The sequence below is a fragment of the Planococcus citri genome, chromosome 1, assembly GCF_950023065.1.
Source record: "Planococcus citri chromosome 1, ihPlaCitr1.1, whole genome shotgun sequence".
Lineage (NCBI taxonomy): Eukaryota > Metazoa > Arthropoda > Insecta > Hemiptera > Pseudococcidae > Planococcus > Planococcus citri.
Window position 1 is genome coordinate 35,911,006 of NC_088677.1, and position 16,705 is coordinate 35,927,710.

Consider the following 16,705-nt stretch of genomic DNA (forward strand, 5'->3'; position numbering starts at 1 on the left):
ATTACCAATAGACCTTATTACTCATTTCAAAAAATAAATTTTACCCAGTCTTAAAAAATCATGACAAAAGAGCTGAAAATGCACTCGCGACTATTTACTCTAATAAATTGCACCTGTACGCGAATACACGTCTAGGATGCAGCAAACTGGGATAAACAAATTAGACAATAATGATAGTCATTGTACATAATTTACGTTCTGCGGCGGTCGGTGTGGCTATTCGGCGTGGCATGTGTCTGACATTAAAACGTCTGAGAAGAAGGGTGAAGAATTTTTATAGCTTATAGACGAACTCCAGCAAGCATCGGAGACTGTTACAAATTCGGGGGCTATTTATATACGAGCGACGGGGCTTGGGGCTGGATTACCTCGTCTGTCTCTCTTTCTTTACCTATGTGTCTCGTAATTCAAACACCGTATTGTACGTAGAGCAGTATAGGTTCAATATATGTACATTCGTCCTCGGTGGCTACAAAATACGCAAGTAATCAAATACTAAAAGGGGATTACCAGTTCATCAAGTTCTGCAGGTTATTAGAAAAGATGCAAAGACTACATCATATTATTCTCATCGTACGCCGGCCGCAGAAAGGTCAGATACAGTTGAAACGTTACACACCTATGGTTACACCCTTAATCTAAAGTCTGAGCCTACTACTTACTACTAGAAATTATACCTAACCTATGTACATTCATACTACTCTACAGAATGCAAAGAAATTAATTCATATTATTAATGTCGCGTATTTCATTAACGCCGAGTATAAATTCAAAATGGTGGTCCGATATTGAAAAATGATTTTTTTCCAATTGTTATGCAGGGTTTTGGCTTTTTCGGTGGGCGTTACGATTTTATTGTTTTCAAATGTTAAAAATCAGTTTTACTGTCTACCAACGTGCTGCAGTCAAGATTTTAGATGACCACCGGGCATCGACCAGTTTTCCCTTATAACTTAATAATGGTGTCGTAACAAACAGGGATGAGGGAAAATGGGAAATTTATGACTTCGGTTTAGTTTTCACGACTTTGTACGTTTGTGGGATGGGCACAAGCTGAACAGAGGCGTCCTTTGAATGGAAAATTTAAACGTTGATTGAAATACGAAACGTGCTCATTTCTTATTACTTTTGTAAAAATACCTACTCAATAGATCGATGAAATCTGTAGAAATTCGAAAAAAAACAACCGAATTGAAAGAACTCTGTCCTTATATGCGAGGAACACTTGGCAGTAGCACGTGGTTGTGATTGTATTACGTTTCAAAGCAGATGAAACGTTTGATAACGGTTGCAAAGTGGTAGCTGAAGAGTCAGTAAACTGTTGGATGGTGTGGAGGGTGAGGGGGTGGAGGATAGGTACAATGTTGAGTGTACTTTTAACATCGGCTTACTTACTTCGTACCATGAGCAGCGCGCAGCTCATTTCTTTTTTATTTTCAACTCTATTGCCAAAATATTTATCATGTTGTAAATTACTTTAAGTGAACTAATAACAAGATTGAATAAGACATTTTTAAATGCGAGTAACCGTCGTTAAAATGTAGGTAGGTAATAAAAATTGATCAAAATATTGTCAAACATGCATTCATTTATCAACCCAATTTTTGGGGGTAAATTCTATTTTTCGATTTTCAAGAATTAAAAAAAATGAAATATGTACCTACCCATAAGGTACCTGACCTATTTTCTATTTCACGGAAAATCTAATTTTGACCTAAATTGCTTGGTGGTCCTTTTGAGACATTCTGAAGTCTTATTCAGCGGATTTTTGAATTTTTCAGGGCTCAAAAGACGACGATTAAACAGACGTACTGAAAGTACTTCTGAGGGCGAGGGTCGTGAGGGGAGGGGTGAAATAGATGAACATCTTAAACGAAAACAGTACCGCTGACAAGGAGGTGGGCAAGTAGGGCAATTTGCTCTGGGCCCAGGTTTTCCAGAGGACCCGCGTTTTGTAAAAAAGCTTGTGAGCTTATATTTTTAAAAGAGAAAATGCAATCGTTATTTGTGAACAGAAAATGAAAACTTCATTTCGTTTTTGAAGAGAATATGCAAACTTTATTTTGTCGCGAAACAAAATTTATTCCTGACTTTGACTTTGAAGGTAACTTCTTATCTGTGCGTAAAAATTTATTTTTTGATTGAAAACATTTTTTTGAAAAAAACTGTTCCAATAAACTTTTTTTCAAAAACGAAATTATCAGTCGTTTGGAAGGAGGAGGGGGGGAGGGATGAACTTCTTCATAGAGAAAAACTTTCGAGGAAATTGTATTTCTTAAGCAATTCATTTTCGATCTCAATTTCGAAAAAAAAGAACATTTTTGCATCAAAAAATGGGGATGCGAAAATGTTTCAGGAAATCCTCATTCTTTCCCCGGACCCACGCTGGCTTTCGACGGCTCTGACCAAAAAAAAAACTCTAAAATTTCTAACTAAAACCAGAAGGAGAGGCCATTCCAACGACGGGGGAGGGGGATTTAGGTGCTTACGAGCGCGAAGTAGTTGAAATATCAACTTATTTTCAAATTTTTTAGATTTAATAAATGAGAAAATTATTGGGTGAGATGACTGAATGAAACTAAGCTAGATCGAAAGAGCATGTCTTGAAACCCTCGTAACCAACATTTAAGGCGCTAAAGTTAATTTTTGAATTTTTGGTAAATTTTTGAAAATTAAAAAAAAAATCAAAAAAGTTTTTTTAGGGCGATTTTTAATTTTTTTTACAAAGCGAATTAATGCGAATGATATCTTTAATTCACTCCTGCATATCAACAATCACTAGCTTTGAGCCATTCTGGAGCCTCCAGCAATTTTTTTCAATTTTCTTCAGGAATTTCGAATCGCTCTCGCGAAGGGTCAAAAACGAACTATGTCCCCTGTAGATTTGGTTGGTTCTCATATGGACCCCTCTCTACGGTTTTATGTGGTTACCGCGCAATTCCATGAAGGTCAGTTCATTAAGTGAATTTTCGACCAACTCGTAAAAAATTCCAAAAAAGTAACCAAAAAAATGAGATTTTTAAAGAATACATAACGAGTCTTTTTTCGACAGAATATCGTCATACGATCAGCCGACTCGAAAACAATCTCAATTTACCCTTTTTGCGGTCTCCAGCGAGTTTTAAAATTCCTTAAAAAATTTCAAATCACTCTGGAAGGGTCAAAAGGTCAAATTGAGATTGTTTTCGAGTGGAGTAATGTGTAGAATATACATCAGACGATATCTTGTCAAAAAAATAGCCTTTGAAGCAGCTTATTTGAATTGTTTAAATTTTCAAAAAATTGTCCTAAATCAATTAGGGACACGCTCTTTTGATCTATCTTGGTTTCGTTCAAATATGAGCAGGAGAGTAGGAGAGTGTGAGTTCAAATGGGTTCCCTTGAAAGGGAAGGATTCTCATTTTTTTCTGGCGATGAAATATTCAGGTAACCACGAACACATCAATTCTTTTCGTGTTCGCGAATATTCCATCTTCAACGGCTTCCTCATCGTCGTCGCCCAGGCCCAAGTAGGTATTCTGCATTTTTGATGCGATCGTTAACGATTACTTTTGCTTTCTGAGTGTTGTTTCTGCACTCGCGATAATTACCGCCTCAGCTTACACGTAGGTAGCCTGGAATCAAAAGATAAATACAGCGGAAAGATTTTATCATAAAAAAGTGTCGTTAAAATTAGACCTTCTTATAAGTATTCTCAAGGTAATTACCAAGATATAATTGCAACTTGGTATTATTAAACAAGTCAAGGAGATAATTTCTTTTTTTATTCTTATACTGTTGTATGAAGATGTCCGAAAGATAAAAAAATTCTCACAGGTAGAATTACCTTAGTACTTGGTAATTTGTTGACAAAAATTGAATCAAGCGAATGATAGTAAAATTTTGTGAAGCAGAACAGTAGCTAACATAAAAAGCAAAGTTTAATTTTCTTTCATTGCTGCGTAATTATGTAGTAGGTATTAGGTACCTAAGTTGGATTTTAGTCCAGATGTTCTGGTTTTATTTTTAATCAAGTTTATAAAGTGTTATGCGCTCATCAACCCTTTTTAATTCGAAAAAAAGTCGGGGTTCAAGTGCCTGTTTTATTTTATGTGTATTGTGTGTGGGTGGTTTCAAGTTAGATATGTGGGGATATAGGCACCTTATAACCTGATCATTGTACACATGCATTGCATACTAAGAGTTCAGTGTTTTTCCTTTCTATGTTTTAGAAGGAGTACAGGTAGGGTTATTTCACACTCTCTAAGTCACAACTGTGATTTCAGTGAATTACTTTTCCAGTTATGCTTCTTCATAAAAAAATTTATAGAATAATCAACCAATTTATGATACCTGTTCGTTATTCTATTTAGTTTCATGTAAGTTTTTATTTCTCAGAGGGGAAGGGAAGGAGAAAAGGAAGCACTTGTACTAATTTTTCTAATCATAAAACAAGTTAAAAGTGCTGTGTTCAAATTAAAAAAAAAAGACGACAACAACAACATCAAAAAAAATAAAAACATCAATGTTCGAAAATTAAACGTTCGATAATAAAATTGATAATATTATAGGTAAGTAATAGGTATCTAACGGTACCTAGAATTTTCTAACCTAAAATCCAACTAAACGACTTCCATACGAGGGTGTTTAATTCGAAACCGTAAATAGCGATTTAATTTCTCCATTATTATAAGTTAAAAAAAAAATTAAACGTATTTGAACTGTCATTAAGTTAGGAGTAAAAAGCGTTTAAATTTGGTTCCGGTTTCAGTAAATGGTTCTACGTACACTCAGTGCATAGCACTCATACATTTGTATCTAGTGGGTACCTATATGTAAACGTTGAAGTAAAAATATACCAGCTGGTCGATTGGTCCTTCCTCGTTAACAGTAATTTTGAATAATAGACTAATTGCAGGTTCCTGTGTTTATTTCATCAATTTTTAATTCAACGTATTCGGCGAATTTTAATTTCATTTTGTCCGATTGATTATTATGTACATATACTTTCTATATTCGTGGTACCTACTTTTATTCTTTTCGAAGCATGCACGTGTTTGGGGTGGACATTTTGTACAAATGATGAGATGTTAGAGTAACTTTTTAAATGGGTTTGGCAGAGCTTTTTTGATTGGAAATGGTTTTGAGTTGAGGGTTGAAAAAAAGTTGAAAAAAGTCCAGCTGGCATAAAGTTGGGTATTCTGTCGAAACGTTGGAAAATTGCGTTACTAGGTACCTATCAAAAGTCCGCCAAACGTTGAGTTGTTGAGAGATTTAAATTTGTTTGACATTTCAACTTTGATAAAGGACCAGCGAATCTTTGATTTGTGTTTTTGAAAATATCACGACGTTTTTCTGAGCGATGCTCACACTCATGAGATGGACACAATAAGATGAAAAAAACTGACATTGTTGATGAAATTGAAAAAATTTGTCTTCTGAAATAACTAAGCTACGAAGAGCTTTCCCCTTTGAAAGAACTGCCTCATCCATTTCATTTTAAGAACATGTATCGATGAAAAATACGTCGTTTTCCATTACGATATAGTAAGTAAACGTTTTTACGTTTCGCTTCTAATGAGACTTGGACTTCATATAGTATTCTCTCTAGTCTCTACTTATAGTGAATCGATTTCGTTTCGGTTGGATGACTTCATATCTTAATTTATTTGACAGGTACCTTTACTTACTCTATTCGTCCAAGTGTCAGGTGATTCCAAATAAACCTGCAGTCGTTTCTAACTTCCGTCCTGAATTGGTAGATGAATTTTTGAAACGTTATAAGACTACAAAATACATCGAATGCCTACTATTTGAACGTTACTATTTTATAGGTCCTAAACCTACCGAGTGAATTTACCAAATGCGAAATATTTTTATTACCTAATTCCAAATTAAACGCCTGCCTACGTAATTAGAATAAAGGTAGCCGAAAAATTTGGGTATTCGGATATCTCGGTTAAAATGAAGAAGAAATTTGCATTTATTTACTTTTACAAACTATACCTAAGGAAAGTTCGTGATGTGAAGTAATTATCGAAACAATTCGTACGTACGTCGACGTTTTATCCCCTTTTATTTTTATTTTTTTTACGCGTATGTCAATTAATTACTCTCAGTTCATTAATAGCGGTAGATTCACTTATCTGAGAAATTTTGTCACGTGCTGCGTTTTTCTAGTCGACTGTATCTACCTGTATAACCTACCTGTGCCTGTCCCGTGTACACGAAACGCTTCTAGATTCTGTTTTGGTCACTCTATCTCTCTACGTATATGCTATCCAGCTGGTTCGATCAGATACACCTGCGTATCTCTCACCCTGCAACGTATTTTAAATTAATTTAAATTATGTAACATTCGTAATAGTTTATAATTTAGTACCAAAGGTTCCTTTGAACTTTTGAATATCGACGAACTCTCTCCATCCATATGTACTTAGCCATCGTATAGAACATTGTATCTACCTTCTTGTTAGATCTACCCATGTACAATGTAGGTACATCTTCTTGTTAACGTTTAAAAACAAAACAATGCCCGTGGTTAACTTGGTAACATGTTTGACTTTTTTTTTGCACTTTTTTTTAGTCTATTTTTTTCTATTTTAGTTACCCTCGTTACAAGAAAAACCCCACCGTACACGGTATTACCGTTGGAGTTAGTAGCCGTGTCAAGTACCATAATGCTAACTAGCTGTATGAGTCCGGGCTCCAGTAATAGTAATTCACCCTTGTTCACCGAATTGGATAGCACCTATATCTCAGTGCATTGAAAAGCTAAAAAGTTTCACGTTGTATGAATTTTAACTAACACTAATTTCCTCTTTTTATGGCTCTTATGCAAATTAACCTAACGATTCGTCGATTCGATTTTACGATGGTTTTGCCGGTTGCGTATGTAGTAGGTATATCATATCGGTGCCTTATTGAATGAAAACCATGGTAATGTACCTTACCTATCTTGATATCTGCTACGGAGTACGGACTATACACATCCAACACACCTGTTCGAATGGCGGTGAGAAATTGAAAATTAACGTTTTACTTTACACGAATGTAATTTCGACTGCTATCCTATGACTAATTTATTTCGCCCTTTGCGTGAAACCTAATTAATGCATTACAATATTGTTAACAGTGGTGTTTTTAGCCTTCATTATGCAACGATATGTGTTTGTTATTTGTGCGGACTTGCTAAGAGTAAATTGAGGCGGAGTTGAGTGATGGTATTTGCGTGTTCTGTGCGTGTATTTTTTTTTGCTGGTCATTTTGTACGATTGGTAAGCATTGCGGTGGTTTTTGGTGTTGGAAAGGTGGTACTGGACATACTAAGTATGTGAGATATCTGCTTCAGACTTAAAAAGCTAGCCGAAAGCTAAAAGCCGAAAGCCGATGCTTTTTGAGGCTTTTCGAAAGTTGAATTGAAAGCCAGTTCAGCTGCATTATTTACGAGCTAAAAGCTTAATTTTTTTAGACTTTTGTATTGGCTTTTCTGTTGCATTTGTTTGTAAATTTTGGAATTCAGATGGGAAAGGATTTCATTACCTACTTGAAAAATAAAAATTTCGTAATTCGTATTCTGATTTAGCAAATGTGATTTCACATGATTTCATTATGATTGTATGAACTAGAATTTAAATTTAAATATTTTTCAATGAAAATGTCGGATTTTTTTTTCAATTTTTTATCAAAAAAAAAAACAAAAAATATTTTATTGCAGCTGAAAGCTAGCCAAAAGCCAGCTTTATCAGTCATATCAATTTTGAAAGCCAAAAGCTAAAACTAAAGCCAAAGTTTCTTATCGAAAGCTAAAAGTCAAAAGCTCAGTGTTATCTTTCGGCTTTCCAATCCTGATCTACTTATAGTACACATTTTTTTGGTCAATTCATATAATTACCTATGTGATCTAAGTATATTAGGTAGGTAATTTTAGCGTTGAACAAATTTTGGACCAACCTTCGGCGCAAGAAACAGATTCATGTCAAAAAATATTTTTTAAAATGTTATCTTTATTTTTTTGAAAATGAAAAAGGGAAAGGGCTCTTTAATTTTTTTTTTCTCAAAATCAAAAAGGTGCCTGGTACAATATTTTGTTCTTTTCCAAAAAATTATGTTACTACGTATTCCTTTTATTTTTATGATCAAGAAAGTTTTTTTTTCATTTTTAGAATATTTTTCTTGTTTTTATTTCACGGGATGTCCTGATTTTTTTAAAGGAAAGGAGGTGGGTTATCTCAATTTTTGTTCAATATCAAAAAAATTCCAATTTTTAAACTTCTAGCAAGAAACAAGCTAATAAAATTTCCTTGGTTTCATTTTTATAAGAAGATAATGTTTCGATTTTCAATATTTTTTTGTTCCTATTTTACTGGAGGTTACTGGAGGTTTTGACTTCGTTTTTTGGAGGGAGCAGGACTTATTTCAATTTACTTTCAATGTGAGAAAAACACTAGAAATTTTTTTCTCAGAAATATGTAGTCATTCTACTTAGGTAATGAAAAAATAATAATCTGATTTCAAAATATTTTTTTGTTTCAATTTTACTGAAAGTCTTGAATTTTTTCTGTTAGAATATGGACAGAATAGAGAGAGAAGGGTTGCTTTAAATTATTTTCAAAGTCAAACAAATGTTATGGTTTGTTGACTTTTCTTTTAAAATATTTGTTATAGATAAGAACATTTTCTTTATTTTAATAGAACTAGGTACATGATGTTTTGATTTTTAATATTTTTTTCATTTTACTAAAAATAATTCAATTTTTTTTGAGAGGAGGGATTTAAATTCATTTTTAATATCAAAAAACATTTTAATTTATCGATTTCTCTGAAACAATCTGTTGTCATTTTCTCATATTTTTGTAAAAAAAAGTTTTGATTTTTTCTAAGTTTATTTCTTTTTATTTTACTGGAAAGTTCGATGTGTCTGGGAAGAGATGAAATTTCAATATTCATTTTCAATCCTAAAAAAAAGTGCCATAATTTTTGGACTTTTCAGAAAAAATCTGTTGCAATTTTCTTTCATTTTGAAAATAAAATTGTAAGTATTTTCATACTTCTTGTTTAATAAAAAATTGATGTGGCATTCTTTTCATTTTTTTAAACAAAATATTTCAAGTGACGAGTAGCTTTTGGAAAAATACTCTATCTGTGATTTTTCTATTTAAATTTCAGCTCTGTTGTATCTTGTCTATCACTGAAGTTATTTAAAGTTGAATTGGAAGGCTGTTTAAAAAAATTGACCATTGAAAAAATCCATCGTTCAAAAATGACGTACATTTTTAACCTTTAAACAAAAATATTACCTGCACCTATGCGGAATAAAATGAAGATTTATCGACGAATAAAAGCGAAAATGCAAAACTGCCCTACTTACGAGTACAGCAATTCCAATCAACATTCTGCTTAAATGCGATTGGTCCACTTCGCTGCACTCTCACATTCAAAGTCACGCTTTTAAATCAAATCGCCACGGTTTTCTTCCGCAACTCGAATAAGTTAGCCAAGGGATGAATGAAAATTAGGAAAATTTATGTGGATGCGCCTGTATACTTACTCTGGTCAGTACTCTGCTCGGAAATTTGCGTAATCCGCAAATAGCGTATATCCGTAACTACGATGTCCATTTCAGTGTGAATTTATAGCCACATCCGTAACCTCGGCCTCGACCGAATGAATTGTTCGGTTCACTTTGAGAAATTTCAATTTCACGCTTAAAACCGACTGTTTACTTAAGAAAAGACCGCTGATGCGGAGTTTGGACATTTTTAGCCTTTTTACTCTCGATTACAAAACGAATCAGCTGTTGGATTAACAAAGACTTAATTTGTTGGCTTTCTAATTTTTCGAATCTTATATAATACCATACCTAACCTACACATTGGGCGAATTTCTTTTCCGTTGCATGATGCAAAAATGGACAAAGAAGCGTTGAAACTTCCGTTTTTATCTGCGGACTGACTGAAGAATATGTACCCAAAAAGAGATCTATAGAAAAGAGTGAAGCGTGAAGTCCACCTCAATGCAGTCGTTTGTATAATTGGCGCGAACGCAGGTCCCATTCGCGTATTTATGTTGTTCGCGGTGCGGCATCGGCACAGCCGGTAATAAATCTTTGAACATCGCTGATAAATCAAACCAGAGCAGGAATAACCATTGTAGTGCGACTTCTTACAATGCAGGTAAAAATATTCCAGAATGGTGCAACGGAAAATTGTGGGTAAGAATAGGCGAAAAAAGGGACAACGTGAATAATTTATACGTAAGAAGGGTCTATCTCTATCTACGCAACATATATGTAGTACTATACTCGTACTATACGAGTGCGGCTATGTAACCCGTATTTTTCGTATCGGAATCATTGGCTGAAGTGGTTCTTTTTTTTCTGAAATGAAAACCATCTGTAACATCAGAAACAATAATGCTGTTGCTTCTTTTTGCGCTGAGCCGCTTACAAGATCCTTCTGTCTGATAATATTTTGTGTGTACTAACAACGAGACCAGATACATTAGTTCCACTTTACTGATTTTATACTCCAAACAATCGTTAAAAGAAATCATTAAAAAAGTTTAACTGTCATCGCTTTCAATATCTATACCTGGCGCACTTACGCGTAAGTTTACGTTTCAATCTATACCAAATTCTCCGTTTCCTTATACTTCCCTATGACTTCCCTTTTCAAAATCCAAGCTGTAATGTATCTAACCCAGTGAACTATATGCGATAAATTGCCAACTAATGGCATTTTCTTTTCATCGAATATACCTATAGCTAGCTTTGATTTTAATTTGAAGTGAAATCAAATCAACAACGACGTTCATAGGAAAAGAGTATAGGTACCTGAAGGTATTAGGCAGTCGTAAATATAAATTATTTACCCAAATAATTGAAAATACAATCAAAATGCTATTTCATCCATGTGTACAAAAACGTCTATATGGACCTACGTGTCTGTAATGAACACGCTGTATTGAAAGGTGTTGAAATATTACATTATGCTACAGGGACAGCTCACTAGTGGAAATGACTATAAACTATGTCTATAGGTATTATTTACCCTGTGTTTATGTACGTAGAGGTACCTTCGGTTACATTTCAGACCAGCATAAATATCTACTAAGTAATATTATTCCTATTTACACGAACCATATACCAACTATGTAGGCATACAGAGATAGATACACTAGCCTAACATATGCCATCATTTAGAAAAAAAAATAAAGTAAAAATAATCGACTATTCGAGTATACGCACCTGCATTCAAATGCATAAGTTCTAAACATTTATACCAACTAATTTGCAATTCGTGCAAATATTGAAACATGCAAGTATTCATATCCGCCCTGAAAATACCCTCTACCGTGCAAGTGTTTTACGTATTTCACAGTTCACGGTACACAATACACGTACAGTACACACGAATGCTTTAAACTCTGTCTGATAATTTGCTTTTAACGGTAAATCTAAATATTAAAACCCCATCGAGAATTCCTCTCTGTTTTACCGACATTTATATGTACCTATATTTTAGATTACCTACTCGTATTATGGGATTCGGGCGTGAAAAATCAAAGCGAATTTTCTCTAGAGAGGAAAGTTTTGAAATCGTGGATTATGTTTTGGTTAGTTGAAAATAGGGGATGGGTTTTCAAAAAAAAAAAAATATCAAGAGTGCTGAGGAGGCATCGACGAATTCGAATCCTACGGATAATTTTATCAAATTGGTAAAGTGCTAGCTTTGATCATACTAATCATCATCACGAGAAATCGAGCTTTCGCCATGAAAATTCAAAGAGTACCTCCGATTATGATAGGTGAACTGGCCCTTGGTTCAGATTTTGAAAATATTCACCGGGTATCTTTGAGAGATCGAAAGAGAATTTTAGAGCTAAAAAAATGTCACCCAACCCTCCTCTTCTCTACACTATTCGAAAAAATCGTATTTCTCACGCGAAAAATTCATATTCTTCACCATGTTGATCAAGAATTTTAAAATCTCTGTGATGTATAGAAGGACTTGGGGCCAATCCGTGGAACTTTTTTCAATTTTTTTTGCACTGTTTTCTAGCCAAAAAATCCAAAAGAAAATTTCAAACTGCTATTACTCCGAAACTAAAAGCGGTGTAGGATATATTTTTTTCGCCAAAATATCGACTTCAAGTCATTGCATTTTTGATAATTTTTTCAAGTTTTTTGACATGATGGGTCAGGGTCAAAAAATTTTTAAAAAACAACTTTTTGAGGGGGGTTTTCTTTTGTTTTCGAGCTTGTAGGAGGACTAGAATTGCTTCAAATGTTTTTGATTGCTTCTGAGTTCTGTGTTATTTTTCTATTAAGAAATAATCGAACCTCAAAATTGAATGAAACAATAATAGCAAATCCTATTAAATAATATAATGAAAACTCAAAGTCATTATTTTTTAAAATAGACAAGGAATTCATTTTTGATATCGAATGTTGAAATATGTAGTAGGTAGGTACCTAACTTTTGAATTTGTTGCTCTCTGTCTTGAAGTCCCTTGATAGTGTTTTATAGTTTCATGATCATTTTCCTATCAAGAAATTATTTTACTAAAACCTCAAAATAAAATAAAAATAGTAGTTTATTGAAGAAATTTTAAAGCTCAGAATTATTAAAAATTATTTTGTTGATTATTCATTTTGATATTGAGTGTTGAATACGCTAACTTTCGGATAGCTTATGAAAGCTCAAAATCAATAGATAAGTACCTACTAAACTAATTTTTTCGATTCATTCTGATGTCAAAATGTTGAAATAGTACAATAGTTGAATTTATTTGATGATATTCCTGTTTGTTTTTGAAATTGTTTCTGGACCTTTTTGACGTTTTCCATTATTGTAAATGATCAAGCCTCAAAACTTGAACGAAAATATTTTCAATTAATCTAAACAATCGTCTAGCGGAGAATGATTGGATTTGATTAAGTCTGATCAGATTTGTACATTCCATGAGTCCAAGAAATTTGACCTCAAAGTCTTGATCGAATTAGATTTGTTTAGACCTGATCAAATTCAGTAGGGAAGCCCTAATTGGATCTGACCACGTATGAATAGATCTGATCAGACCAGAATACATTTTCCAAGACTGATATTTCACTGACCCAATTTGATCGAAACGGATTGGATTAGATCTATTCAGACTTCATCAGATCCGATTATTTTCCCCAGGTCAGATATTCTGAATAGGTAGTGAGTTATAATTTGATATCAGATTCCGATTTGTATGAAGTGAAAACCATTTGAAAATAGATTACCTAATCAAAGCTCAAAATCGTTATACCTGATTATTGTTGTTGTTGGTTTTTTAAAATTGCGTATTCATTTGATTCTAATTGTTGAACTACGAGTAGAAATGATACTTAATTCTCTATTTTCAAATTGATTGAATTTCATCTGAAAATTTTTTGATCGTTTCTCGATCATCGATTTTAGAAACAATCAACTGGACATTCCATTGATCTAATTTGATCTTACTAGATCTAATAAGATCTGGTAGATCAAAGTTTTAATCTGATCAAGTGTTTCTTTTCAGTTTAGATCTGATCAGACTGTAATCAGACCGTATCAGATCTGAACATCTCTTTAGGAGTTGTGGGCGGGAATTTTATTATCAAGAATTAATTTCTAGGTAGGTATTTTTGAATTTAGCCACATTCTACAATTTGTAGGTAGGTACTCCGAAATCTCATATGAAACATTTCAAGTACCTATCTATAATAAACTGACTCAAACCAAATGAAATTGTACTTTTTAGAAGACTTCTAATTTTTTATCGGGCAACAGGAAGAAGAGGAAATTGCAGTTATACTTTTTAGCTGTAGTCTACGTAACTACCTACATATTCTTTGCCTTGATTGATCATCCTATTCAACGAATGCCTGCAAACTATCGTATTTGAAAATCGAAACACAGATTTATCGGCGCATATTCCACTATTCCAACATCGTTTCGTTATTGGTGAAATATCGTCATCTCCGCCTATTGATATATCACATTATAGTAATGCTATGTACTCTACAAAATAGAGTACAAAGGCGAACTAGTCGCACGTCTCTAGGTCCTATTGAAAAATATATACGAGTATTTTCCGTTATATAATTTTTCACCATTTCGTCTTCTTTTTTCGCCCAAATATCCGTAGCATAGCGTAGCAAAGAAAAAGGTCATTCATCGTTAAATGCACAATTTGTGTGACTGGTAACGATATATGTACCTACCTACACATAAAATTCAACCAAATGCCAAATGTTTTAATTTATAGACGATCGAGCCTTCGTGGAGGTGTTTTACAAAGTGTTACTCGGTTTGATGAATGAATAAAAGATGGTAACTGATCCGTAACCTAAATATTAAGAGTCTTTATTAAATTTACGCTTTATTATCCTTTCATGTGGAGTTAATTAACTTAAACGGATGTAAAGCTGTACCAAAATATACGTATTATGAACTGATACCCAGAACTGATAATTTCATTATCGAAAATGAGTTGAGCAGTCTGCTGCATCTGCGTTTGTAGGTACCAGCTACTTACTCTGTGGTGTGCTCGGGCATTTCATTTCAACAAGTTCAATGGAATGGAATATAAGAGGAAATTTTCTCGCATAAAATCAGCATATTCGAGTTGCTCGAGTTGTTTTCGGCTTTTGGTGATTGACGGTTTATGGCGGCAGCCATCGAGGGTCACTTTTTCTCGAATGTCTGAGACGTGGGTGTTGGGAAAAAAGAAGGAGGTGAAGGTGGAAGGCGTCGTGATATAACCGACATCCGACGCGACACGAAAAATTACGTATGAACAGAATGTATAAAAAATGAAATTAGTATAGATTGTGTGTGTACTGTGTAGTTTTCCATTGAATACCTATGGTAATATATTGAATGAAAGGAAAGCCGCAAAACATGCTTTTCATAAAGTCACCTAACCACTTCCGGTAATGAACCCCGCCGATGTCTTCGGATACTTCGTGCTTCCCTCGTCGCAATTTAAATATTACTCGCAGACTATGTAGGTATGTACTACGTTACACCTTTCTTTATTAAAGTATAGGTAGGTGGTTGTTAAGTATGTACTATACCTTACAGACTTGAGGTACCTACATATATGCCAGAGGAGGAGGAAAGAACCGCAAAGATTGAGATTTTTCTCGCGTGAAGAGCTCGTTATTATAAAGTGCCGACGTTGAGTTAGCCATTTGATTTGATGGAGTACTCAAACATATCGATAGGTATTTGGTAAACACCTTGTCTGGGGTACCTACGTTCATGAACGCCGAGTATGTGTTCCTTTTACGCCTCAATAAAACGGGGGCGTTGATTCGGTATTGTTAGAATTCATTGAGAGCTCTTGTACATGGGGAGAGAAATCACCTGGAACCTTTTTCTTACAGCACAGACTTTTGGTCTGCCGTCACGGATTATCCTTAGATTTATTTTTGCCCCCACCCCGAATTCAGCCAGCTGGGCTCGATGTGTGCTTGTGCCAAATTAAAACTATTATTCGACGTGTTTTGTAACTGTAGTCTTTCTATCATACCTATACCTATACGTAATGAATGATTTTTTTCTTTTGCTTTTTTGCTGTTGTAGAAATTTTCAAATGCTTAAGTGGGCAGTCGGACAAAGAGTACCATCTTCAGCATCGTCAACGTGTTCCGATATTACTCCAAGTGTTGCTTGTTGCTCTTCTACCTTCAGACAGAACACATTCAAGTTACATTCGGCCGGTAGATCAGCCGTTCGGACTGCATATGTTCGAAATTTAAAAACCGCCGATAAAGAAAATAGAAAATGCAGGAGATCTTTGGTAAGTGCAATTAGTTTCTTAGCTGTTGGCTCATCATCGTGTTTTATTTGACTATGCGTAGACGCACGGTACGTGCACCTAGTTACCCATAATGAACAGGTGTAACACGTCGTCGTTGTCCTACTGTTTTATTGAGTCTCCCTCGTCGCCCTCCAGTATCCTGCTGAAAATCGCTATTAACTTTTTACTATTGGAATTTTCTTCCCGAGTTAATTAATATTGCCAACTCGGCGCGAGTTTAAATGTCAAATTATAAAGAACCGTACGTTGGGCTGTCCGTCTTTCGTTTTGAATTCGTATTGCTATAGGTACGTATGACTAGAACCTACTCCACTCGATTGAACATTAAAATACCACATGGGTGTTGAAATATGGGCCAACTGGAAGCTTTTGATCGGAAATTCGAAGGTGCGTAATTGAACAAAACGATGGCATTAGGCTCTTTTCACCTTCCCTTCACTTGAAATGATTGATTGAGTTGAACTGACAAAGGGAACCACTCGACTCAACTGTCACTAAACTGACCTAAACTCCAATGAGTAGGTAAACGGCGAGACCATAGACTCTCAGAACCAAGTCCACGTTTTCAAAAACTGAAGATCATTTTTAAATATGGTACTCTTGAAATTCCGTGAAAAATGAATAAGTGCGTATTTCAATATGAAGATTCATATCCATCTCAACACGGAATTTGCCCCATATCTAATGCTGAAAAATTTTTGAACCATGCAAAGCTAAATCGAAAGAGCGTGTAAAAATATATCACCGGGCAAAATTTCAAGTTCTAAACTTCATTTCTCGATTATTGGCGAATTTTTAACAATCAAAGAGCCAAAAATTTAAAAAAAAAATTAAAATTTTACCAAAGTGACCTAGCTGAAATTTTGTACGCACCTCATTTTTGACCTCC

General features: G+C 34.4%; 1 protein-coding gene across 3 annotated transcripts in view; it reads left to right on the plus strand.

Annotated features, from left to right (window-relative positions):
• Positions 1-16,705, plus strand: part of PsGEF (Protostome-specific GEF) — a 60,645-nt gene that overhangs the window by 13,712 nt on the left and 30,228 nt on the right. For all 3 annotated transcript variants that reach the window (XM_065344355.1, XM_065344356.1, XM_065344357.1), the window contains exon 2: positions 15,579-15,795. In XM_065344355.1, coding sequence (XP_065200427.1) covers positions 15,589-15,795 — 207 coding nt within the window. In that variant the 5' untranslated portion in view covers positions 15,579-15,588. The remainder of the gene's footprint in view (positions 1-15,578; positions 15,796-16,705) is intronic.